Here is a 27,316-nt window from a genome sequence, read left to right on the forward strand (position 1 = left end):
AATGCAAGCTTTTGGAAAACAGAAATGCAAAGTGATTTATTCAAACCTATAAGGACACAAAAGCATATTCTAAGTTCATGCTTTTCCCCTTTCATTAGAGGGCACCCTAATGAAGAGAGAGCAAGAAAACAGCTTGCTTTCAATACCAGAATCTTAACTTGTGTTCCCTCATTGAAGGAGGGAGAAGAAATATCTGCAGCAATAGATTCTAATTTTAACTGTTATCAGTTTAAGAGTTCTTGGGGAAGATGAGATATATCTCCTCTGTAGAACTGTATAATATTCAAAGATTATGTTGAAGTTCATGGAAAAGCTACTATAATTTACTACATGGCAATATATGACTACAGAAGAGAAAGCAGTGTCAACAGGGGAAAGGGCAGTAGCCTGGAAAAGAACACAAATACCTTAGTATCGCACAGTTTTTAATAACCAGCACGGGATAGTGAAGCAATCTTCCTTTACACACTGAAGCACATTAGCAAAATGGGACATCAGTTATGAAACCACCCAGCAACATTTTCACTCTCCAGGAAAGTTTGTTAAGCATGAATGCAAAAAAGCCCAGTTTCCCAATATATGCAGAAGAATGTGGAGCAAGACTAAGGCAATCCTTAGTATTTTTTCATGTTCCTTATTGTCAAGAATGGGACTAATATTTCTCCTGATTTTTAAATTGTCACTTCTATCAATATAGCAACTATCTCTGTGGTTTGATATCTTGTATGAACAATATGGAAACTGAATATTTAGATCACTAACTATCCTTCGGACAGCTGTGAATTGAACATTTGATGCCAGTTTGTAACCTTGAGATATAATCTTCTTTACTGACTGGAGCGATTGTCATTATCTCGAAGTCTAGCATTTTTCCTAGATTAATGAGTTTGTCATTTCATCCAGTGTTTGATTTGTCCTGAACTCATGAGTTTGGGAGAGATGCTATTGGAAAACACTCTTTCTATAAAAGCAACTAAAGAGTAGAGGAGAAAACAGGGACCCAAAGATGGAAACCGTTACAGGAAGAAGCCTAAAGTTCAGAGTGTAACAGTGCTTAGCAGGAATACAATGAATGGTTGTGATACACACACTTAAGGGAATCACAATTGTGTCATAGTAAATGTTGTACAATTTGGTTTTCTTCCTCACTACTCTCCTATTCCCTGCATTTCTCCCATCGATTTCATAGTGTTCCTAATCTACAGTTCAGAAAACCATTGAGAATATAAGTACATTTGCCGTAAACTATTTGTGAATGAATGATTTTGTTTCCCTTATTGTCTGCTTTCATCAGCTCCTTTCTCTCCTCTTGAGCCCTCCTATGCCTGAGCACTCTGAACCCCATATGAGTCTGCCTTTCTTGACTTGTTGATATGAACATCAGTTCCTGAATACATTTTACTTTACTACTTAACCCTTTTCAATCTTGATGCATTAAGGATATTATATATAAATGGGCAAGAAAAATCCTAAAATTTTCTTAGAGAAAAAAATTTTAAGGGATACTGTTATAATCTAAGGGAGAGATAGAAATGTAATTCAATTATAACTGTGCTACATGTAAGATCAAAGACTGATAAGTCATTTTCAACTCTTACTTAGCTTGAACTACCAGACAATAAAATCAAACTTGATATATAAATTAATATATTATGAGTCAAGTAATAAAAGTGGTATATATTAGATTCTTTTTCTATTAAATATCTACCAAAGCAAAAGACAATATTTAGAAAGAAATATTCTCCAAAGAAGAATATCCTTTTCCTAACCTTGTGAGAAATTTTATGAGCCTATGTTCACTTATTTTACTTAATTAGAAGTATGCTCCTGACCTTGTATAAATTAAGTTATGATTAGTTGTTGTTCAGAAACCCATGAATAAATGTGAGCCTTATAAACAGATCAGTAAATTCTGTATTTGTGTTGGTGGTGCATAGAGGGTCAGCTAGATTTGGGTACAGAGACTGGGTGCCTGCAGTTTAGTGCAGTTGTGTGGAACCACAGCATGCAAAAGCATCATGTACTTACTCCCTTCTCCCAGTGTGGCACTTTCCTCACTTATTGACTTCCCACAGCCTTTTGAGGTGCATGCCTTCAAGTAGAACTTGTATTTGGTTGTTGCATTGAGGTTTAAGAGACGCCAGCTAGATTTAGATGGAGTAGTAACATTGATTTCATTTAATTCTCCAATCTCGTAGGTGTCGTTTACTGAAGAAATAAGCATAAAAATTAGTGCTTCAAAGTTCTTCACAATGGAAGTTACAGTGAATTGTCCTTTCGTTCCTACTTACTGAAAAAGTTTCCATCATTATTCATTACTATCAACTCTTTCCAGGTACAGACAATTATTATTATTACAGCAACTAATAGAAGACTACACCAGATGCTTGCAGAGAAAATTCATCAGCATTTTTACCAAGTTGTGAACCCTGCAAACTATAACTCTGATCTATCTGCTGAGATATACCCATTGGTGCAATAATGATAATATAATGGGGTAATCAACTTTTTTTCAGAGGTACACATCACTGGCTACGCTAAAATAGTATGGTTTAAAAAGATGAACTCACTGGAACTACCAGCTCAAGGGTGTGCCCCTCAATATCTCAGCAGGGAAGAGGATCCCACTTTACCCTGAGGGGATATTGAAAATCAGTGGTGACTGGGAAAAAGGGTGTCACTTAATTCAATGGAAAAAAAAATCACAGATAAGTTACCCTTTCTCCATAAATTACCTCCTGTTCATGCTCATGCAAGCAACTCTAATTAAATACAGTAGATCATACATGTAAAAAGACACGAGAGCAGGAAGGGGATATTTTGGGAAGTAGGAATTCAGTGGGAGAGGGAGGGGTATAACAGGATAATAAGGAATTAGAGGGATTAAATTTCATTATAAACATGTCTGAACTGGCAAGATAATAAAAGCAAATTAAAAAATAAAGTGTGCAGTGTACTGAATGTGTATCATATTTGTACCCTCACAAATCCAAACCTTGCAGTTAACTTATTGGAAGTTGGGAGCTCTCTCAGCTCAGCATAAAGAGAATCAATGGTCCACTGAACTGATAAATGAATTAAGTGCTTTTAAATATCTACTGTGCCCTGAACACTATGCTAAATGCAAAACAGGCGAAATTATGTAGGGAAATGTTTAAGGTCTTAAGACACCAATGGTAAGAAAAAGGCTACAAAAAAATCCTCTCTGCACTCATAAAAAGAGAAAGGTTTTATTTACATAAAATGCCTTCCTTATTTTATATAATGCAGTTACATCAAGAAACCAAGCAGTATTCTAAACACTGTAAAGCTGGGAAGATATTAGTCACTTTATCACCATTAAACACTACAGAGTCAATTAAAATAATAACTAAAATCAGTGCAAGAATGAGGGAAAGTATATGCCATTCTGGAATATACAAACAGCAATTAATTAGACTGGAGAAGAACAAGGGAAAAGCACACTATATAAATATACCCTGAATTTATTATTAATAATGAAATACATAATTTAATATTAGTGAATTTTAAGAAGTACAATGACTATTATAATTACTAATATTTCAATTACTCTGTTATAAGCAGAGGTTTTAAATCAAATTTAAATCTTACAGACGGATCATACAAAATGTTTGATTTTAACCAAATTCAAAGATAGGACAAAATAAAAATTTAAAACTCTTAAAATAGGGCTGGAGAGATGGCTCAGCGGTTAAGAACATTGCCTGCTCTTCCAAAGGTCCTGAGTTCAATTCCCAGCAACCACATGGTGGCTCACAACCATCTGTAATGGGGTCTGGTGCCCTCTTCTGGCCTTCAGGCATACACAGAGACAGAATATTGTATAATAAATAAATAAATATTTAAAAAAAATAAAACTCTTAAAATATATCAGTTCTGTCCACAGTCTTAAAAATTATTCCTTGGATGAGTGTGGCTTAAAAACTCAAAATTTAGACATTGACAGACTTGAGTATTCATCCTAATCTAGCACTTAACATTGTGGTGTGACCTTCAAATACAAGTGGACTATGTGTATCGATTCCTTCATCCATAAAAGAGGACTGATGTACACTACAGCATGCTCTGCAAAGGTTGCATGGAACAGCACAGGGAAGCACTTACTACAAAGCAAACAAATGGTAAAAATCATGACTTCTCTTGGATTTCATTCTTATTTACTTAAACAGGTGTGCAGTGCACAGCAGCAATCAATGGGACCTAAAGCTCATATGTGACCCAGACGTGAAAACTCAAGAGACAGCAGAGTAACCCACCAGGGCCACAATTAGATTGATTTCTGTGAACAGGGTGGGTGGAATGGCTTAAGAGTTCAGTGTGTGGGCTACTTAACAACTCATGGATGTTAAGTCTTATCATTGAGATATGACTAAAGTTCCACTTTTCAGTATGAAATCATGCTTATATTTGATGACTGTTTCAGGTAGGAGATGTTATGACTCTAAAAAGTTCTAAATGAGTTTAACTGTTTTCAATCTAGTGAGACAGAAGTATGCAGAGATTTTTCTGAGTCTCTCATCATGGCCTGCCTGACTAGCAAACTATCAATAAGGGGTTCTACCCAGACAAATATATTTAGGCTTGAGAACGGAATCATTCAACTTCCTTGGAAGAGTCAGTCTTATTATGGTGCTATGAATATACTTTGAATCTCCATTACATTATTCACTAACTCTGCCCCCTGGCATGTTTCATAATTCTCAAAGTTACTCACAAATAGATGGTACACACATTTTCCTTAGTAATCACTGTTTTAGTTACAAAATAGAAGTCCACAGACCTTTTGTAAATATAAAATGTGAATAGTTAATACTATGAGAAAATGCAAACTCTGTTGCCCTAATTCACAGTTGCTATTCTTGTGAGAAAATGGCTATAGGTAATATGTAAATTGGTGAACATAGCCATGTTCCAATAAAACAAAGGTTTCTTTTTGAAACACACAGAGTTTTCAGCTTACCTTTATTTTACTGTTCCTTGCACTATAGGGAATACTGCTCATTGTGTAGCAACCTAATTCCTTAAACAAAAACTGAATCTTCAGTAGATTAAATCTAATTCAATTCTGTACTTACTTATCTGGTATTGTAAAAGGTAACCAGTTAAATTTCCATTTAGCTTCTTAGGAAGTCCCCAGGATAAAGTGGCAGTGTCTTTATCGACTTTGATTACCTTGAGAAAACTCGGCTGTTCAGGCACTAGAAAACACAAGATCATAAATGGGCACTCATAAACTAATGAATTTCTAGAAAAACAAAAAATTCCCTTTAGATAACACATTTATAGAAAGCAAGATATAACGTCCTCTGAGCTGCATGTTAACTATCAACAATGAAGGGAATGTTTAACATAGATATTGGGTAATTTGCATAGATGACTCTTTTCATATTCTCACCTCCTTCTGGGGTCTGAAATATATAGGGCTCACTCTCTGGACCAGCTCCTTTGGAATTGTAAGCTAAGACTGTTAAGTGATATTCACTAAAGGCATCTAGGGAAGGAACCATTCCAGAGTTTCGCTGTCCTGAGAATCTTAGGATGTTCACTTCTTTGGGATGTGTCCTTCCATCCAGCAGACTTTTGGTTTTCCACCAATTTATCTGCAAAGAAGATGCAAACCCTGTAACATAGCAGCCATAGTAAACGATACTCAGTTGCCCTCTTCAAATCAGTTAAAAAATCTCAGGAAAGAAACAAATTCAACAGTATCATTTAAGAAGTGAAAATGAGATGAAAAATTACTTAAAAATATCAACCTGATACTAACCTGGTATCCTCTCAGAAGCCCATGTACTGTTTCCTTTGGAATTGATGACCAGGTCACTTTAACTAATGTGCTATTCATAACATCAACACCATGAATCACAGGAGCTGTACTAGGATCTGTAAACATTAAAACTGATTAGCATCCAATGACTTACACACAATTCATAAAATCTCCTTCCAAAAGTGATCTTCATGACATTTAGCCTGGAGAGTGCACTTATGTGCTATTGGTTTCAAACAATACCAGTCTCTTGGTACAAAGGACTTCCTGAGATCACAGGAGTTACTTTATCTATCCTATTGAGAAATGATGACAGTAATGAGAGAAAATGCAAATGGAAATTTAAAGCTATGTCCACTGGCATGTTCTCTGAACAAGAAGAAAACTCAGCCCCAGTAACATGATGAAATTATTTAAGAATTAGTTTGACATTAAGAGAACAGTTGTCTTGGCCAGATTCTGGGTTGTTTCTTTATCTTGTCAACTTAGGTCAGGGTCATCAGTGAACAAGCAACTTCAAGCTGAGAAAATTTCTCCATTATATTGCCTTTAAGCAAGTCTGTGGGGACAATTTATTGATTCATTGCTGACCTGAGAAGGCCTGGCCCGCTGTGGGTGCTAGCTCCCCCATGCTTGTGGTCCTGGGTTGTAAAATTATTCAGACTGTGGAAATCAGAGAACCTCCATGGCCTCTCCTACATCTGTTCCTGCCTCCAGGCTCTTGTCTGGAATTCTTTGACTTCCTTCAGTGATGGAGCCTTGGCCTAAGAGTTATAAGCCTAAATAAACTCTTTTCTACTCACGTTGATTTTGTACATGGTGTTTATCTCAGCAAAAATAAAGATAACAATCAACATGAATTGACTTTGTACTACGCTTCAGGTATTTAGAAGCTCTACCTGGATCAACTCATATGCACTGTAGTATATTGTCATGAGACCAGCACTGTCATTCTGTTCTTTAGAACCAAGATTACTATGAAGGAGCCAGCAAGACAAATTGTTCATTAATGGTGTTCTTTGTGTCTTTTTATTTGAGTACAATAATATGAAGACCGGTAGGATAAGAGATTATTTTCATTCTTGACCTTACCTTCGTCATTCAAAACATGACTCCAGATACTAGAAGAAAATGAGACTATCTCCTAATATGGAAAATTGCCCAGTGCCGTCTTTTCTTTTTCTGGAAGTATAGTTGTAGCAGTTATTATGCTATTAATATTTAATAATATAACTTTGTGACAGCTACTTTAGAATTATTCATATGGTTAAAATTTCATACTCAAATCTGGGTGTGTATCTCATCTGTGTTTGGCAGACTCCAGGCACACAAAGGAGGCCCAGAGAATTGTAGCAGGCTGTTGCTAAGATGTCCTCGGCAAGAAAGGGTTAATCTAAGGAAACCTTGGGAACCTCATGATCGTTATGTTCCTTCACAGAGGCTTGTGGCTTGTGATGCTTCCAGGTCTTTAATTTTCAAAATATAAAGAACTTTAACAAGTTCTTGAATAAGGCTGAAACTTCCAAAATACTTATTTTGTTGTTATGGTTTGGTTTTTGTCGTTGTTTTCAGAACTTTATTATTCTTTTGATACTGTGTCTCATGTTGCCAAGACTGGCTTTCTGTGTGTCATGTAGCCAAGGATGACCTTGAACATCTAATCCTTCAATCCTTACCTTCTAAGTACTGGAATTAAAGGCATTTGCCATCACAACTGAGTTTCATCATACCAGGGCTTCAAACACAGAGCTTTGTGCATGCTGGGTCAGAACTCTATCAACAAGCCATGTATTTCTTTAACATTACCTTGATCAACTAACTCTCTTCAAAATCAACCCTAACTTTGAGGCATGCATGTATTTACTTTTCTGTTTCACAGGTAGTATGTTGGAGAGAGAGAGAGAGAGAGAGAGAGAGAGAGAGAGAGAGAGAGAGAGAGAGAGAGAGAGAGAGAGAAGGCAGATTCAGGAAGCAGCCATGTAGTCCCGCCAGAGACAGATGCTGGACCAAATATTACCCGGTAAGACACAGCCATGTGGCGATATACAGATTAATGGAGACGGGTTAGTTTAGTTTATAAGAGCAAGTTAAAAATATGCTTAAGGTATTGGCCAAACAGTTTGCAAATAATATAGTTTCTGTGTGGTTATTTAGATTCTGGGAAGCTGGGAATGAACAAGCAGCCTCCCACTATGGTATGTTGTCTTTGTAAGCAATAGGTACTTGAAAATGCTGACACAAATGTGGTAACTTGAAAATTTTCTTAACGTGTTTAAGATTTAAGGATGAACCACTTACAGTCTTCCCCTGAATAGAGTGTCACTGGCTGAGGCTCAGGTCCAGAGCCGAGTTGATTGATGGCTTGAACCTGGACATCATAAGGAGCATAGACAGTAGGTGTCATCACACGAAGCGTGTGGTTTGTAACTGTTTCTTCTTCCCATTCCTCTGGTGCTCCCTGGGGCTTCCAGCTCACTCTGTATTCTAGTCCTGGCCCATTCTGCTCCATGGATTTCAAAGGCTAAAACAGAAAGACACACTCAATGGACTTGTAGATATGTTGACCAAAAGGTAGCAGTGACTCATTTTAAAGAATATATGACTAACTGAAAAACAAATTAGAGATCTTAACTGTGCTCCTTGGAGTCAGGAGCATTTTTGTCAATTTATTTGTTTAATCTTACACATAAATCTTCTACCATTCAAAGACATGGGACACTTTAGGAGCCCGAGTTACACACATATGGTGAAACCTAAATGTTCATATATAAAATAAATTGAAAATAGTGTTTTAGTTTTTTTCAAGCTTCTGCTATGTTCTATATTTTTTTCTATCAAAGAAACAGAAACTATGTGGTCATGAACTCTTGGGCCATGGCTCCTCAGGCAGAATACTTTCCTCCACAAGATTCTGTTCCAGCTTCCATTAATAGAGGGAGATGAAACTATCTTTAATTTTGGAAAATGGACATGTTTACAGAAAGGACCCAGAATCAGTACTTCCTCTTTTTAATAAATACTTTCTCAGCTCCTTGACACAAAATAGCTATTTCACTCACTTTATTTTGCCATATACAAAGGTTTTGTGGAAGAGTTTCTTTTTTTTTTCAAATTAGAAATTGATTATTTCCACTTTAGTTTTTAATTAAGGAAAACTTTAAAGAAAAATAATGTGGTTTAAATCACCAATTTAATTTTACAAATGGGTACTTTATTTAAATGATTCAGTAATTTATATAAAAATTCACTTAAAATGCATTTTCATCCTAGATTAGAAGTTAATTTATATTAAGAGTAATTTCGTGTATGTGGGTGATTAAATGTCATATAAAATGTTCTTGTACCATTTCTTCTTCTTCATTTAATACAACTGGCTAAAGTACTTATTAGAAGCATCGGTTGGAATCACACTGAAAGCAGAATGCTCTATCAACAAACCATTTTAGTTTTACATTTATTTCAAAGTAATTATTTAAACTAACTAGGAGAAAAATATAAAGACAGAGACACACACGCATATACACACACATGCACATACACATACACACACATACAAATGACTCTTAAGCTGGTAGCAAATGCCTTTAATCTCAGCACTGACCTCAAACTCTCAGAGATTTGTCTGCCTCTGTCTCCTGAGTGCTGTATGAGAATTTATTTTTACTTTTAATTACTTATATGCAGTATGTCTGTGTGTGGGTATGTGTAAGTGAGTTGGAGGTGCCCTTGAACTCCAATCTAGGCATTGGAACACCTGGAGATGAGGTTACAGAAGGTTGTGGTGCATCTATCATGGGTATTCAGAAAAAAAAAAAACTCAATCTTCTATAAGACAGTATGTGTTCTTAACCACCAAGCCAACTCTTTAGTCTCTGATACAAACTTTGAGGTCCAGACTACAATCAAGAATTATATTTTTTCAATCCTTATTGACAATGAATATGTAAGATTAACATTATTCAATTTGTTGCTATTTTGCTCCAAGAAAAAACATACATTTAATAATGTGCTCTGACAAATTATAAAATAAACTGTGCCAGTGTTAAGAAAATTTGCTTAGTTATTTTGCCAATTTGGTTCCTGAGCTTCTGAAGGACTTTTGTATTTTGCTTTGAGGCAATAGTCAATAAAATTTCAGTAATTCTCAAATAACTTAAGGCAAGTTCAGTTTCAGAACAGCAAAGATGAATCGGGTAAAGAAACCACTAGCCTTCCCTTTCTCTTCTAGCCCTGACGACAGTGAAGGGGTCTCTAGAAAGATACTATTAAGTTAGGGATACAAGAATCTATAAAAGTCATTGAAGGGCCTGTAAAGCCTCTGCTCTTGTTATCAAGACATAAATTGTGTGTACTTAGCATAGACCACATGTTAATTTGAATATGTTTATATTGTAGACTATAGTAATGGTAAAAATCATGTACGTTTGCACTGTGCCATAAATATGTATATTTGTGTGGTAAGAATAGTTAAAATGCACCCTTCTGCCAACTTCTGAAAATGCAACACAGTTTCTAAACAATGTTTTCCATGATGTTCCCTTCATTTTCCATTTAATTTTTCTTAGTTTCATTTTTAAGTGTAAGTGAAACTTTCAATTCATATAATAAAACCTTTAGCACTTGGGAGTTGAATACCCTGGCTATGCCCATTTAAGCTAGTTGTCGAAGAATTTCCTACTTCCCTAGTGCAGCTTACTGTCTGGGCAAATTATTCACTTGTTTGTTGTTTAGGTGTTATTTACCCATTTTCTTTAAAGTTAGTTATGTTATTGAAACAAATTTTAAAATTCATTTAAATATGTTTAGGAACAATGAACAGAAACTATGGCAACAGCTATTTTTTTTTTAAAAAAAAAAACCTTTTAGATGATTTAAATCCACACTTTAATATTATAAATTTTTAAGTAAAATAGAATGATATCATTTTCCCTTTCTTCTCTCCCACCTCTCCTAGGGACTCCTGCCTTACTCCTGCTCAACATTGTAGTTTGTTTTTCTTTGGTTACTATTGCTTCACACACACACACACACACACACACACACACACACACATGCCTAAATATATAAATACAACCTGATCAATCTGTTTAGTTTTACTTGTTTGTATATATTTTAGGGTTGAACATTAAGTATTAAATAATCGCTTAGGGATTTTTAATCCATGGGGAAGACTGTTTCTTACACACAATATCCCTTAGTTGACTGTAGTTGTGTGTCTATAGGTGGATCCTAAGAGAGAAATCATCCCTGGTACTGGAAATCTAGCCAACCTCTTGGAGTTGTGATGTCAAGGGTTTTAGTGGAGAACTTACTAGCACCAATTTACTACTTAAGCATAATTCTAACTACATTCCTAATATCTATCTATATATTCGCAGATAAGTGTAGCTCTCACCCTTCATCAAAGAAACTTCTCTTTGCAATAATAGTCAATGACAATCAACCAAAGCACAGAGAACAAGTGTCTGTGGGGTACCCAGGCCCAGTTGATACATCTACAACATGACTCCTGGTTCCAGAATAAACTTGTGAATTACATAATGAAATAATACTGTCATGAAAGTTATCTCAGCAGATATAAATTGTTTTGCCAAAGTCAAAGAGTGATTTGATTTAACAACATTTCCCAATAAATTTCTAATAGTTTTAGTGTGGGAACTTTGGAAGGCCCTCAGTGTCTGTGTCTAAAGTAGAGAAAGATGAGGCTGTATTCAGAATCTGAGTTAATGCTTATAAGACCTATGGCTCTTCTTTTGGGAGGATATTTGTGTAATATTTATTAGACCATATGGCAAGAGATTTTTACTATAGTTTAATTGTAAAATATCTAAAATACTTCAAAGTACTAGAAATTTGAAGTTTCCCCTAACAGATATCATCTAGATCAATTTCTTTATCTATCATTAAATCGTTTTCCAGAAATAATCCCCATTTTATACTAATTCCTTTTGTTTGTATTTTAGTTCTTGATTTATGTCCAAGGTCTCATTCTTTCTAGGCAAGCACTTTACCAGTGAATTGCATCTCTATTTTATAGCTAATTCTAATCACTGTAATCTTAAAGCATTGACAACAAATCAAAATTTAGTTTTTTATTCTCCAATTATTGTGTTGTTCTTAAAAAATCCTGTTATGCCATTATAGTTAACAAACCTACTTAAAATGAATAAATAATCAAGAGAAAGCACATTAACATTATAGGGAATACACACCTCCCATTTTATAATCATCTCCTTGGGTTGGGATGCTTGAACCCTGATGTTCTGTGGATTCTTATCTGGAGCTGAGAAATGACAAACATTAAAAATATTTTTACATTGTATAGTAACCAGTTGATTAAACATCATACCTAACCCCTCAAAAGCCAAATAATCAAACATTTTATATTTATTAATTTCAGTAAATCAAATTTCTAAGAAGACAATACATTTTACTAAAAGGAGTAAAACAGCATTCTCGGTGTTCTATAATTGCTATTCTATGGACAGTACATGATTTATTACATATATCTTAAATTGAAGCCTGCTAATTAAAATTCTAAGCCTGCTTTAATATACATGTTTTCATTTTCAAACTGCACTTTTCTGTCAGAATTATTGAGAGATGTGGATGTTGTGAACATATGCCTCTAGCAGAGTGAAATTGAAATCCATGTATCAACATTAACAAGAAACTTTCATGAAATAAAATACATTCAGGCTGAGACATTTTATTAGAAGCACCCTAACAAGAATTTTAGCAGAGTCCCATGCAAACTAAAATCATGCAAGCACCAGATTCAGGATTAATTCACTTTGCTTTTTCCTTGTCAGAAGGTAGATTGTAACCCAGTATGCTTACTTTACTCCAGAAAAAGCAAACACTATTTTATGGCAATGATACTGCCTGATGCTAATTCTGTAGTATAAATTGCTTTCATTGTCTCTGTTGGTTATTTACAAAATTATACTGATGATTTACATAAACACTGAAATACAAAAAGGCTAAGTGCATAAGGCCTAACACTAGTGCACAGTTTTAAAATATTAAAAGATTTCGTATGAGCTAAAATCTTCTCTTTGGAAACTGAATCCATGGCTTCCTTTATACACTGAACTTCCATTTAGAATTTACATGATAAAATCTACTTCAAACATGATATTTAGCTATTCAGAAATTAAATACTATCAAAAACTATTCAGAGTAATAATCTTCTGTTTACTATCAAACAATTAGACAACTCTAAAAATTAAAAGAATCACTTCTAATATTCTACGTTGCTGTTTTATACAATTTTTCAAATTATTTGGAGGAATCTAAAGTCCTACATTACATATGTAATCTTTTTTTTTAAATGTGTTCAAAACCAAAGAGTTGGCCAATGTAAAAGATTTTTTGTTTTGTTTTTTTATTGTGGTTGTTGTCTGTCAGTATAAAATGTTCTGTTACACGAAGGGGCCATCCATACCTGCTGGTGGAGTTTCATGATGGTCCGATGGCTGGCTGGGGTGACTTCTCCCCACTTCATTCACAGCTGTGACCCTGAACTGATATCTTACATATGGAGCCAAAGATAACACAGCCTCTGTTTCTTCTCCTTGGACTCTAGTTAGCTCCTGCCATTTCCCAGGTTCCTCTCTGTTCCCTTCAAATTCTATAATGTACTCTGAGGTAAGAATGTGGACAAACCATTAAAACATACTGAATTTGTTGATGGTCTATGAAGATTTCTTGGCAACATTAAGAGCTTAAAAAAGAAAAATGATTTTGAGACTGACAGAGCAGTAAAGGTTTTTTTTTTCTTGAAAGCTTAAAGCCCTGTGTTCATTTCTCAGAACACGCGCACACACACACACACACACACACTCACACAATCACAAACCTGGTTGTGTGTCTTCCTATTCAGTAAGGGAAAGGTGGAAACAAAAGAATCACTACTATTCCTAGGCCCTAAGCTAGTCTGCTTGATAAGTCATGGGCCAATGAGAGATCTTGTCTCAAAACAATCAAACAAACCAAAAGGTAACCAGTGCTTAAGGAACAACACTCAAGGTTGAACTCTGACCTACATACATGCACATACACAGACAAGTGTACACATGCATGCATGTACGCCTGCATACACAGGAGTTTACAAAAATTACAACAACAAACAACAAGTTGAAAAAAAGGTCACATCATTTAGAGAAAAATGAGTAAGTGTGGAGAAAATCATACGAAGTAATTAAGTTAATCTCAAGAAGATAAAATTATCTGTTCATTTTCATTTGTGGTTTTAGGGTCTTATATAAACACCTAAAAGCATGTACATATATGTGACATGAAAGTAGAATTAAAGTTTCCAAGCTAGATAGTAAAAAAATAAAATGTACTAATAGAAGATGGACAATAGAAGGGAGGGTAGGACAGTATGAGAGGGTTCCAATTCAATGTCCTCTTCTGACTTTCACAGATATATAAGAAGATGAACACACACACACACACAAACACACACACAAATACACAAATCTATTTTTAAAAGGATAATCTCCCAATGGTAATTGAAATGTCTATGATATGCATTGACACAGCTGGGTAAAGATGAAGGTCATTTTAAGCTTCCTACCACTGATATTGCTGTTGTGGTCATCTCCAGCTTCCCAGGACAACCGGACACTCCTGTTCTGTCTTTCTGACAAGAGAAGGTTTCCTGGAGGGTCTGGAACACCTAATCAATAACACAAGATAGCTGTAATGTGACAGTGCACAGTACGGGTGCCAGAGCAGAGATGGTTCCACCTTTTTCAAGAGATTGCGAGATCATTGACCATCAGCCAAGTTCAATTTCCTGAGAGGAATTAGTAGTCAAAGCTTCCAGTGTATCTTTTTTTTTTTAATTTATTTATTTATTTATTAAAGATTTCTGCCTCCTCCCCACCACCGCCTCCCATTTCCCTCCCCCTCCCCCGATCAAGTCCCCCTCCCTCGTCAGCCCTAAGAGCAATCAGGGTTTCCTGTCCTGTGGGAAGTCCAAGGACCACCCACCTCCATGCAGGTCTAGTAAGGTGAGCATCCAAACTGCCTAGGCTCCCACAAAGCCAGTACGTGCAGTAGGATCAAAAACCCATTGCTATTGTTCTTGAGTTCTCAGTAGTCCTCATTGTCCGCTATGTTCAGCGAGTCCGGTTTTATCCCATGCTTTTTCAGACCCAGGCTTTGCTGGTGGGAATGCAAACTTGTGCAACCACTTTCGAAAGCAGTGTGGCGGTTTCTCAGGAAATTCGGAATCAACCTACCCCTGGAACCAGCAATACCACTCTTGGGAATATACCCAAGAGATGCCCTATCATACAACAAAAGTATATGCTCAACTATGTTCATACCAGCATTGTTTGTTATAGCCAGAACCTGGAAACAACCGAGATGCCCTTCAATGGAAGAATGGATGAAGAAAGTGTGGAATATATACATATTAGAGTACTACTCAGCAGTAAAAAACAATGATTTCTTGAATTTTGCATGCAAATGGACGGAAATAGAAAACACTATCCTGAGTGAGGTAAGCCAGACCCAAAAAGAGGAACATGGGATGTACTCACTCATATTTGGTTTCTAGCCATAAATAAAGGACATTGAGCCTATAATTCGTGATCCTAGAGAAGCTAAATAAGAGGGTAAACCCAAAGAAAAACATATAGGCATCCTCCTGAATATTAACCTCCATCAGGCCACGAAAGGACACAGAGACAGAGACCCACATTGGAGCACTGGACTGAAATCTCAAGGTCCAAATCAAGACCAGTGTATCTTTCAAGTCTCCACCTGAGGATGCACCACGCTGAGGGTAGCAATAGTCCTTTTACACACTGAAGATTCTTTGACGTTCACAAAGCACATTCTCACCTTTTGAAACTTATTCTTCTCTTATACAACACATTCTGACCACAGCTTCCCCTCCCTGCACTCCTCCTGGTTCTCCTCCACATCCCTTTTCCCCAGATCCACTTCCCCACTACCTCCCTCAGAAAACAGCAGGCCTCTTATTAATGTTATTTTATTTGGTGAGAGTATTTGCCTCTCTTGGGAACTGATTCAAAGAGAAGCTGAGCCTTGAAACTATTTTACTTTTATTAGTGATGCATAAAAGTAACAATAAGAATATCGATAAACTACCTGTTGTGGGATAATCTTTTTGTACACTGTGAAGATTTCTATTTGCCAAGGTGCCTTTTGATTGGTTTAATAAAGAGATGAAAGGCCAGTAGCTAGGGAGGAGAGGATATGTGGGATTTCCAGGGAAAGAGAGGGAGAGGAGATGAATCTAGGCACGAGAGAGATGCCAGCGCAGATGCCAGATACATATTGGGCACTGACAAATGAAACAAAACCGGTAAATCAAAAGCAAGTACAAATATTTAAGTGTTAAACTATATATATGTTTGTGTGTATACATATATATATATATATATATATATATATATATATAAAAATTGTTTGTGTCCATGTAAAACAGGGAATTCTTGCCCAAAATAAACTTTACTGTCAAAATTTGCTCTAATATTCCTAGTATTCAAAGAGAACATATGTTTCAGCTTGGAGGAGACAGTAAAACTATTATTATCCATGCTGGCCAAACTATTATTTGACAAGTTCTTGTTAAGTGAACATTGACAAAAGTATTATTTATAGTTCAGAATGGAACATGTTTACTTTTAAAGTTTGGCATATAACTCTATTCAAAGTTCAGGGACTTAAATAAAAACCGTTTCTCCAGGCTGGGGCTTCATGAGCAGACTGCTTGCCAGAAGTGCACAAAACCATAGGTTCTTCCCAGTCTTCCTTCCTCGCAAAATGTATTCTTTCATAGTGTTCTATATTTGCAGGCTTAGAGAATGTACTTTCTTCTTTGGGATTTGCTAAGAATCCAATACATCCTGAGGTTTCCTCGCCCATCCCAATGACCATGTTTCACTTGAGATGAAAATCTGATTTATTCTAATATCACATGGAACCCAAGGAACAACGGCTTTGAAAACTGCTTCTTAAAATATACTTTTTAAAAGATTTATTTATTTATTTATCTATTTGTTTATTTATTTATTTATTTATTTATTTATTTATTTATTATGGTGCTCTGCCTGCATATATGCCTGCAGGCCAGAAGAGGGCACCAGATCTCATTATAGGTGGTTGTGAGCCACCATGTGGGTGCTGAGAAGTGAACTTACAGAGCTTACCAGAGATCTTCTGCTGATTCATCTCTCCAGCTCCTCTTAAAATATTTTTATGCTAAAATTTCTGGAAGCAACTTCTAGGAAAACTTGTTTATGTCTAGGCTTTTAAAATATTGTTTTCTACGATAAAATATTTTAGAAGCTATACACATAACCAGAATAATTTTATGGTCAATTATTGGTATGTTTTAATCAGATATTAAAACTTAAAAATTATACTTTAAAGCCAAGGAAGCATTTTTAAAATATCACCCCATCTTATCAAAAAAATTTCAAATATTACTACATTGTTAGGCGATCACCATGTAAATAAACAGCATGTATGATCATAGCCGCTGTATATTTAAAATTACCAAGATTTCACAGTACTATAAAATGAAGGAGTAATGATAAGGGTGGATTTTAAAACTTGCAATAAAATTCAGAAGGTGGCTGCCAACAGCAGAAAACCAACCTTCCGATGCTGCCATCACTCAAAATCCTGAGGAGGAAAGCTCACGTGTCCAGATGTTCTGTATTCATGCTGCCTGAGATGCAGCATTGCTTACCAGATGCTCAGCTTCTATAACTTTTAAATGCTGCTAGAATAGCTAAGAGAGGATAAAATATTTTCACTTGCAGAGTCCTGAAGAAGCTTACTTACTAGAGTTTAACATCTCACCCAACGAGCCAAGTCTAGACCTGCTCCAATGTAACCTGTACTTAACTGGACACAGCTTAGTAGTTACTGGCTTCATATAACGGAATTCAACAGCAGCTAACTCACTTTCCATGATGGAAAACTGTTAAGCTACTTGTAGAGGGTGGGGTCTCGGGTAATATTTAGCTGACCACATTAGGAAATGTCAATGGGTGTTAGCAGAAACTCCTCCTAAATGCATGTAGACAGAGTATACAGAGCCTGTTTTTGAGGCGGACTTGAAATTCTAATGGTGGGAGGATCCTTTCAGAAGGAATTACTTTGGGAAAATCTTCCTGGAGGAACTATGACTTTGGCAGTGAGATTCAGCGAGCCTACATAGAGGGCAAGAAGAAAGGGTGTGAATGCCCTCCACACTTCTCAGGATGCTATTCCTGTAGTGAAAGCTACATCTTAAATGGTTTGCTGGGGTTGTCTTTCCAGGAGGAAGAGCTGGTGATGACTTAATAGAGAAAGGCATTTGGAAAGCAGCCAGCAGATGGTCTGAGGGCTATAAACGCTAGTGATTTCAGGGTTAATGACATTGATTGTACCAGTGGGGTGTACACACTGTTTTCCAATTAGTACTTAAAACATTCAAATATGTTCCTTTATAGACTACTTGATGTCTGCGTTCAGATTCCTGGGGTGCTGAGAGTTCAATCTAAGGTTCTGGTGTAGAGTGTAAACACCAAGCATCCACTCCTGGCTCTCCATAGAACTCTCTTCTGTTCTCAGCTCTACATCTATGAGCAGTAGTAATGGATGGATCAAGACCTTGGCTTTTCTGTTCACTGCCAGCATCGCTTATCTCCTGCTGCTACTGGCAAAGTTCCCACATAGGGAAAAATAATTAGGCATTAATTAATTTCTTTTATGTGAGAAAAGCAGAAATAATTTAAAAGCAAAGTTGCACTTCAAACAAACAAAAAAATCAGATTTCACTTTAAGAGCAGAGGCCCAAGTAATCATTTGCTTTAACGCCTAGAAACAAAGGAAGTTAAGCACTCCTAGGAAGCATGAGGCAGAGATTCTCTTTGTTTTCACTTACCAAGGACTGTTACATGAGTTTTCTCAGAAACACTATCAAGAGCAGTTTGAGCAGAACAGGAATAAATACCCTGATCTTCTACCGAGATGTTGGATATGGTCAGATTAGCTCCATCAATCAATATTCTGTTGGGATGGGAGACAGCAAAAAGTACATGATGTGGGTAAGAACATGTCCAACAGCAGAAATACATTCCTTTCACAACCAATGATACAAGTTTCTGCATGGACAATGATTCAAGAGTGATGAGGCCAGCTCATACAATGCAGATGTTACCAGAGAAGGTCACAGATGAAAACCTGGAATACAGTCTCACAATATACACACGACTACACAGTATTAAATGGGATCATATTTTTGCAAATTATATAATCAACCATCTGTGACCTATGGGTTGTGACAGAAGTTTGGGCTGGCCAAACTTCATATCATACTAACAGAGCTAGGAAATTTTAGGGGCTTTGGTTTTTGGTTTTTAGTTTTTGAAGAAAGGATTTCTCTGTGTAAATTCCCTGGCTCCCAGGCTGGCCTGGAATGCTTTCTGCTAACCAGCCTAGCCTGGAACTCATAGAAATTCACCTGCCTCTACCTGGTGACTGTTGATAATTACATAATTGTTATGCTATAACAGCAAACCTAATACAGAATCAAGGAGGATGCTTCTGGAAAAAGAAGATTTTAGAACTCGACCCAGTTCTACAAAACCAGAATATTATCATGGAGTCTGATAGTATCTTTTAAAAATGTTTTTAGACTTTATTATTTTTAATTGAGCTATATATTTTTCTCACTCCCCTCTCCTCTTTTGATGTTTTCCTGTCCTCCAATAGCTAATTTCCAACTTGTAATAATTGAAGCATTTAATGCATTTGACCACTAGGTGGCAGTCCTGTACTTCTTTCTGCAAATCACTTCAAAGGCTATTTTTAAAATCCATTTCTCTGTATTTTGTCAGTTTGCAACAGTCTGTCACACAAAAATCAGTCCTTTATCAATTTTATGTTTTGCTCTATACTTAGAGACATAATATCAACACTAATCTTCGTTTTTTGTTTTTTATAAAATGTATCTTTAAATTTATTCACATTTTTTTTTTTTTTTTTTTTTTTTGAGACAGGGTTTCTCTGTAGCTTTGGTGCCTGTCTGGAACTAGCTCTTGTAGACCAGGCTGGCCTCGAACTCCCAGAGATCTGCCTGCCTGCTTCTGCCTCCTGAGTGCTGGGATTAAAGGCGTGTGCCACCACCGCCCAGCTTCCGGCTTTAAATTTTAAGTACATTCACAGTAATAGCTATTAGTGGGGAAAATATAATCAATGGCTTTTTTGTGGAAAATGTGACAGTTTTACATAATTCAAAAATTTAGTGCTAAATTAATAAACTGAAAACTTTGAAGAAGAAGAAATAAAACTGAACCATATGGGGCTGACTGGACTGGAGTTAGGGCCCCTCGTTCTTATATGAACTCGTATGATGCAATTTGTCAGTCAGTAGTATGAGGCAAGAGCCACACTGCAATAAGTCAGCGGTCACAGCTGAAATTGGTGTCTTTGCATAGAGAAATGGCATGTGTATGCATATGTAGACATTAAAACAACGAGGTCAATGCAATAGCAGTCATGAAAGGAACCAACTAGAGAAATAATGAATGAATGGTCCAAAATGGAATAGTGAACAATGAGCTGTTTCTTCTATTTTCTGAGACCATCAAATCTTAATTCACAATAGTCTTAGGCTCCAGCTTTTTCTTCCTTTTCATCGAGTCATGTTATAAAAAGTGGAGGTAGAAAGACATCAAGCAGACAGTATGAGGGCAGTAATCCATTAAGCCAGCATTGGGATTTGAACAACACTGAGTTCAAGTTCATTCTTTTAACCAAAACTCCACTGAGATCTCATCAAAAGAGAACTTGGGTTATCTCCAGACCTTCAGAGTTACTGTGTAATTTCAGATGAGTTTTGACTTCAAAATGATAAATTCCTAGCTCTCACTCAATGGCAATAAAGCAGAAGCACAACTGACCTTTGTGTGATTTAACAGACAAAGCAGACTTTCTGACTCTTTTAATTGTAGTGGGTTCTATTGATCCCTTTATCTTTTTGTTGCCCTTAAACTCCAGTGATTCTCATCAGTCATTTAAGCTTTCCTCTTTGTTCTATCTTCTGCATTCCTCCTGTTCAGAATACTCTCAAAAATGGATCTTCAGCCTTTGTATATGTAAATTCTACATCACAGATTCAACTGATTAGGGATGGACAAAAGCTTTTAAACAGATGTGTATTGAACAGCTACAACTTTTCGTGTCATTATTCTCTAAATCACACTGAATAATGACTGTTTGCTGAGCAGTCACACTGTATTGACTATTTAAAATACTGTAAATGTAATCTATATCCTAAATAAAGGTATGAGACTGAATAGAATATCCTTCTATAGAATGCACTTGACCACATGGATTTTGATATCTGCCGAGGGTTCTGCAAGGTACCTACTGACAGAAGGGCCAGATAATGTTGGCAGAATGTCATAACGAGATGACTACTAGATATAATTGGGATTTTATGGGTGAGAAGAACTCGTGTGAGACTGGCAGGGAGAAGGGAACGGAAACTGACTGTTGTTTAGAATGCAGCGTGACAGTGGCTCCGGCAGACAATGGGTTAGCAACAGTTGGGTCTCCTGTGGCAGCAAATGGGCACGGTGTCTGGGAAGGAGGCAGAGTTTTCAGATATCTGGATCAGAGATGTACAGCCCATGCATGAGCAAGAACCCCCCGCCTCCAAAAGCAACACTCTTGACATCTTGCTCTTTCTGTCTTCCCAGTGCTCTGGGAAGCTCCTAAATCTATGCAGGTAAAATGCATCTCTCTCCTGGCTTCTATTTCCAGCTCTGAGAGGAGAAACCACATTTTATAAAAAGTACAGAGCAGAAGCAAGAAGGACATAAAACAAACAATAAATACTTTAAGATCTTCTGAATACTGATTTGAAGAATGAAACATTTGAGTTTTTGTACTTTAGTGTAGTGTGAATAATTTGGGGACTTTGTTTTTTTCTAATATGAAATTTGCAACTCACCTACAACCCAGTGTTCATTCACAGCAGTGGACTTACCTGCCGTCTTCGGTGCCATTGATTTCAAAAGGCTCCCCATCTTTACTCCAGGACAGCTTCAAGCTGTGTTTCAAATGGGAGTCACATTGGCTTTCGCAGTGTAGTTCAAGTGCATGTGATTTCGGGATGCGAGGGTTCTTCGGAAAAACTTTGAGCTTTGTGGCATCTGCGTGGTTGTCAATCAAACAAAGGTGGCGGTTAGACCTACAGAGCACAGCTCACTCTGTTAGTGTAAAGGGTCGACAACCTCAGCAACCCAATCGTGCTGTGTCCCACTGTAATTTTCTAACATTAAGCCTGAGAAAATTTAGGGGCAAACAATTAATGTTAGCACGCTTTCTTACCACTCTTTGCTAAGTCAATAACAAAACTGTGAGCTAAAATTGTCTCTGGAAGTTGAAAATAATATAAGTTCTCATTCTGTAGCATCCAGATATATAATCATGTTATAAGGAGAATTGGAAAGTTAGTTGATTTTATATGCACATACTTATTATTAAATCAGAAATGGTGAAGCCCTGGCATAAATGTATCCACACAAATATGGAGGATTAGACAAAAGGATGCTGCACTTGTTTTCTTACTCAGAAGTACTCTCAGAGCTTAGGAGGGACGACACTCTAAACATTTCATATTGACTTGTTGGGATTCCCCCTGAATGAGTCAGGGATCATATAACTTAGGACAAAAGAAAGTGTTACTATCAAAACTATGGATCTCTGAGATTAAAAATATGAAAACTAAAAATGTCAGTGAAGCCTGAGTCTATCGGCAGCTTCCTAGGACTTCACTGAAGAGGAAAGCCTGGTTGACAAGAATGTTTCTAGTTCGTTGCTTTAGAGAACAAAAAAAGCCTGCCCAAAGTTGTCAAACTGCTTTTTTGTTTGTTTGTTTGTTTTGAGATCAAACATCTATGATTTAGCTTTAGTGCTTAAAGAAATAACAAACAAAAACAAGAAAGGAAAACCTAATGCTTGGTAATACCTCAAGTTCATTACTGGAATAAAACATAGATCTGAAAATATACCTGAGTAGGAATTTCTTTTTTTTTTTTTTTTTTAGTTTTTCGAGACAGGGTTTCTCTGTGGCTTTGGAGCCTGTCCTGGAACTAGCTCTTGTAGACCAGGCTGATCTCAAACTCACAGAGATCCGCCTGCCTCTGACTCCCGAATGCTGGGATTAAAGGCGTGCGCCACCACCGCCGGGCCTGAGTAGGAATTTCTTAAGATCTACCACTAACAACACACAGCTACCAGCTAAGATGGCCTAAATCCATGAACATCACACCCTGCCATACTACCATTGTCTTTCAGATGAAATGCAATGGAGTGCTTTTGAGATATAATCAAAGGAACTTTAAAAGGTGCTCAAATTTAAATAACACTGTTTTGTTTGAGGAAAGAGAGAAACTGAACCCATGTGAGAACTCATGACCATAAAAAAAATATAACAGTACTTCTAATATCCAAATTGGCTGTGATGACGGCTTTTCCCATTGCATTTTCTACCCAACAAGAGTAGGATCCCGCATCTTCCTCAGTGGTTCTGTAGATCTCCAGAGTGCCATTTTCGTGGGTATGGTACCGACTACCTTCAAGGGGGTGTGTTTCATCGGCCACTTCCCTGTGGAGATGCAGAAATGAGTGATTTTTGATTGGGACACAATTTTGTATTTTTCAGATATAGTTCCTTGATGTCATCCAGGCTTATGCCTTCTTCGGGTGGTTGGTAGACCATATGAAATGTACTCATGGAAACTAATTTCTCTCTTCGAACTCTCCATGGTGTATATCAGAGCTGACCAACAGACTAGAGCTGAAGAGAATCCAATCCCCTACTTCTCCAATTGCTTCTATTTGTCTCACATCTTCTAGCACTGCTTTGCATGTGTCCTCAAAGCTTAATAAATATTTCCTGCCTTATTTATGGTAAAGCCTTTAGTTAATGATTGCTCTGGGATAGCAAAAGGGGAAGCCAGTAATTGAAACAGATAATAAACCTTCCCAACCTCCGGCTCTCCTAGGAGAACATTGGTCATTCAGAAATATTATAAGCCAGGAAGTCTTGCCTCTCCTGTGGACATGTATTACACTTACCCTATCAACCTCAGGCTCATTTTCGCCCACATTCATCCATTCTCCAAGCACTTCTTGTCACAGCCTGATTAACCCTGTGCATCTCACAGTAAGTGATTGCTTGTGCTTTCAATTGTAGAGGACAAATGGGCCACTGGCACAGGGTTTTCAGAGGGAAGGCTAGGCTGAGACTTGCACGGGACTTGTCTCAGATGCAAAGTTTAAAGCATTTCAGAAATCAAAATAAATAATATTTTCATCAAATATTTTTAGAAGTCAAAAACCAAAACCATGAAATGGACAAAACCTCACATTTGAATCAGATAAGTTATGACTCTGCTTTTGCCTTGCCTGACCTCACTACTTTCTCCCTACTTCAGGCCTTGTATGGGAATAGCACAATAATTTCACAGTAAAGTAACTAAACTTTATCAGTAAAGCAACAAAGATGGCAGATGCTTAGGGTGATATGTTTAGACTTAAACAACAATAACATTATTAAAATCAAAATGAATGTTAGCAAAGTCTTAATTGGGTTTGCAATTGATTGTAGGTTAAGATAAATAATCAGACAGCCCAGAAGTCATAACAATCCTTAGCTAGACCCATCATAGAAAAACAAATCAATCTTTAAAATTGTCTTAGGAATTATTTTAATTCTTTGTGTGCTTTATGAACACAATTGGCTCTGTATATTTCTTCATGAAAAAAAAATCCCAGGTCTAGTCAATGCTTCAGGAGGGATGAGTAATTAAATTTCTTTCTTTATTTCTCAGAGGCATTGGCTCTCTGAAGCAACAGGAACACAATGCTGACTGCAAAATGGTAGCTCAATAATCACCCACACCCATTTTGTTAATAGAACAGCAAGTCATCTTACCAGATCACTGTGGCCTTGGGTGAAGCAAAGTACTCACAATGTAAAAAAGCACTATACCCAATCACCGTAGCATAATTTTCTTCATTCTTAGTTTGAATCAGTGGGACAACATCTAGTCAAAAGTAAAGATAAGGTTTTAAACCTTTCTGCAAAAATTACGTACAAAGAACATTTTCTATATCCTTGACATATTTATAAGAATAGAAGATGGCTGAACATTTCAGTACAAATTCCTGAATTTGAATATTATACAAAAGCAGCACATTCTGAAAGCATAATTTAGGTATAATATCCAATGCCTACACAGAATGTGAACCATACATTGATTTTCTTCCCCATGATTTATATGTCAAAAATTCATTTGGAATTTAGACTGGAGAGATAGCTCAGTAAGTAAAGAATTTAGTGCACAAACAGCAATTTATCCCCCTTCAAACCTATGTTTAAAAGATAAACAGAAAAAGAAAAGGGGAGAAGAGTGCAATCCTGCCAATGGGCATTAAAAAACAGGTGGATCCCTGATGCTCACTGGAAGCAATCCAAGGCTACTTCATAAGTTCCAGACTTGTGAGGGACACTGTCCCAAAAAGAAAGATAGAGTGCACCTTGGGAATGTTACCTGAGGTTGTCCTCTGACCACCACATGAACACAGACATGTACATTCACACCCATAAAAAGCTGGTATTTATGACCATAACTGAGCATTTTCCTTCAGTAAACAGTAAGTGAAGTCAAGACACAGGTATGCTCACCTACAACATCAATATTGGCACTGGCAAGGATGGTTCCATGGATATTTGAGGCTTCACACTGATAGACAGCAGTATGATTTGGTTGTAGATTTGTAAAACTGATTTCCCTGGGGAACATAACATCACCAGGAAATGGATGATCTGAAAGAGAAGAGGGACTGTCAGTATGATAAAGAATAGAATATAAAATATTTATGAATGATTTATTAAATGTGTCACACAGTATCTATATTTTAAGACCAGTTTAGGATGAAAAATAGCTCATTGAAATCCAGTGTTTACATTTTGCTCAAATCAACATGAGTACCTTTTCAGTCCTTTTGCATCTGTAACTCCTTTTCAAATTATGCTTTCAAATAAATATGATGAGAATCCATGTTGCCTACAGATCATTGCCTCTTTGCATCCCTGATCATAAGATTGGAGGTGATCTGTTTGACATCTGAGTCCTACTGTGAGTAGACTCACACTTGGGCATCTACATCTAGATGTTACCCAGTGCACAGCAACAAATAGAGTCTAACTGGCCCTGGTTTTTCTCTTGACAACATCTTTCCTGGTTCCCTTTTCACCTTTCTACTATTTTTGGATTTATGCCTTTATTTTGTGTGCTTCATATTATCACTTATTTATTTCAAATATGTAACTCCCAAGCTTTAATCCATCTTTCTTTCTTTCTTTCTTTCTTTCTTTCTTTCTTTCTTTCTTTCTTTCTTTCTTTCTTTTCTTCCTTCTTTCATGATATACCCCCCCCTCCTCTTCATCTTCTTTTTGAGTGTAGTTGTCCTGTGTACAACTTTTTAGCGATATAATTTACCCCCCTTTCTATAATGATCTCATTTTTACTCCCTGGTTTCTGAAGTCACTCCCGGGTATTTATTCACATCTGATAATTTTGGAAGCAGAGATGAAAATGAGCATGTGGAGTTTAGTTTCTGTGTCTGGGCTACTTCTCTAAATATTATATTTTCTAGTTGCATCTATTTACTCTGAAATTACATGTTTCAGTTTTCTTTACAGCTGAATAGTATTGCTAGATATATATGCACCATATTTGTATCGCCATTTATCAGTTTAAGTACATTTCAGACTTTTCCACTTCTATCTATTTGTGAATAGAGGTCTACTGTGTTATATTTTTATTGCATTCTGATAATGAAGTTTGATTTGAACGAGACGGTGGTGCTGGAGTTAGCCACTAGCAGACCAAAATTACCCATAGAAGTTTTGGAGGACTGAGGATAGATTGAGAGACAAGAAGTAGTAAGGCAGATCTTAAAGAGGATCTCTGCTCTTTGTGATGGAGGAACAGAAGAGATAGGAGGTCACTGGTGGCTTCTCTGGTGCTTCTGTGATCATTCAGGTTCTAACACCAATATCTTACTCCTGATTTTTTTATTGACAATGAATAATTACATAAATTAATTAAATACCTGGCACCCCAATTTTGGCCAACATAGATCCACATAAAATCTAAGAAAACTCTAAAAACAGTGTGTGGGGGGGGTGATTAAACACACACAAACTGAAACGTAGCTTCTTGATATCTGTCTTACTGGCTTTTCTTAGGTAAGCTTGGTGCTAGCATCAAACAGAGGGGTGGCTCCTTTAAGAGGCAGCTTTCTGGCTTGGTGCTAGCTGCAAACATGGGCACAGCTTTTTTTAAGGGTCCATGTTATGTAACACTAACATGGGGTTTATGAGCAGAGGGTGGCATATTATTCAGTGACAGCAAGAACCTAACAACTTCCCAGAGCTGGGGCAGTATACCTGTCTTTCTCCAGTAC

The 27,316-nt window shown here is 36.7% G+C and overlaps 1 protein-coding gene across 8 annotated transcripts in view; it reads right to left on the reverse strand.

The window, feature by feature from the left end:
- Chl1 (cell adhesion molecule L1 like) overlaps positions 1 to 27,316 on the reverse strand; it is a 218,045-nt gene that overhangs the window by 12,085 nt on the left and 178,644 nt on the right. For all 8 annotated transcript variants that reach the window (XM_057769448.1, XM_057769457.1, XM_057769390.1 and 5 more), the window contains 13 exons: positions 25,530 to 25,670; positions 24,777 to 24,888; positions 23,278 to 23,444; positions 21,822 to 21,987; positions 18,711 to 18,835; positions 14,373 to 14,474; positions 13,236 to 13,433; positions 12,001 to 12,071; positions 8,087 to 8,309; positions 5,789 to 5,904; positions 5,417 to 5,621; positions 5,097 to 5,219; positions 2,029 to 2,208 (listed from right to left, as the gene is read on the reverse strand). In XM_057769448.1, coding sequence (XP_057625431.1) covers positions 2,029 to 2,208; positions 5,097 to 5,219; positions 5,417 to 5,621; positions 5,789 to 5,904; positions 8,087 to 8,309; positions 12,001 to 12,071; positions 13,236 to 13,433; positions 14,373 to 14,474; positions 18,711 to 18,835; positions 21,822 to 21,987; positions 23,278 to 23,444; positions 24,777 to 24,888; positions 25,530 to 25,670 — 1,929 coding nt within the window. The remainder of the gene's footprint in view (positions 1 to 2,028; positions 2,209 to 5,096; positions 5,220 to 5,416; positions 5,622 to 5,788; positions 5,905 to 8,086; positions 8,310 to 12,000; positions 12,072 to 13,235; positions 13,434 to 14,372; positions 14,475 to 18,710; positions 18,836 to 21,821; positions 21,988 to 23,277; positions 23,445 to 24,776; positions 24,889 to 25,529; positions 25,671 to 27,316) is intronic.

Source organism: Chionomys nivalis, chromosome 1 (assembly GCF_950005125.1).
Source record: "Chionomys nivalis chromosome 1, mChiNiv1.1, whole genome shotgun sequence".
Taxonomy (NCBI): Eukaryota; Metazoa; Chordata; class Mammalia; order Rodentia; family Cricetidae; genus Chionomys; species Chionomys nivalis.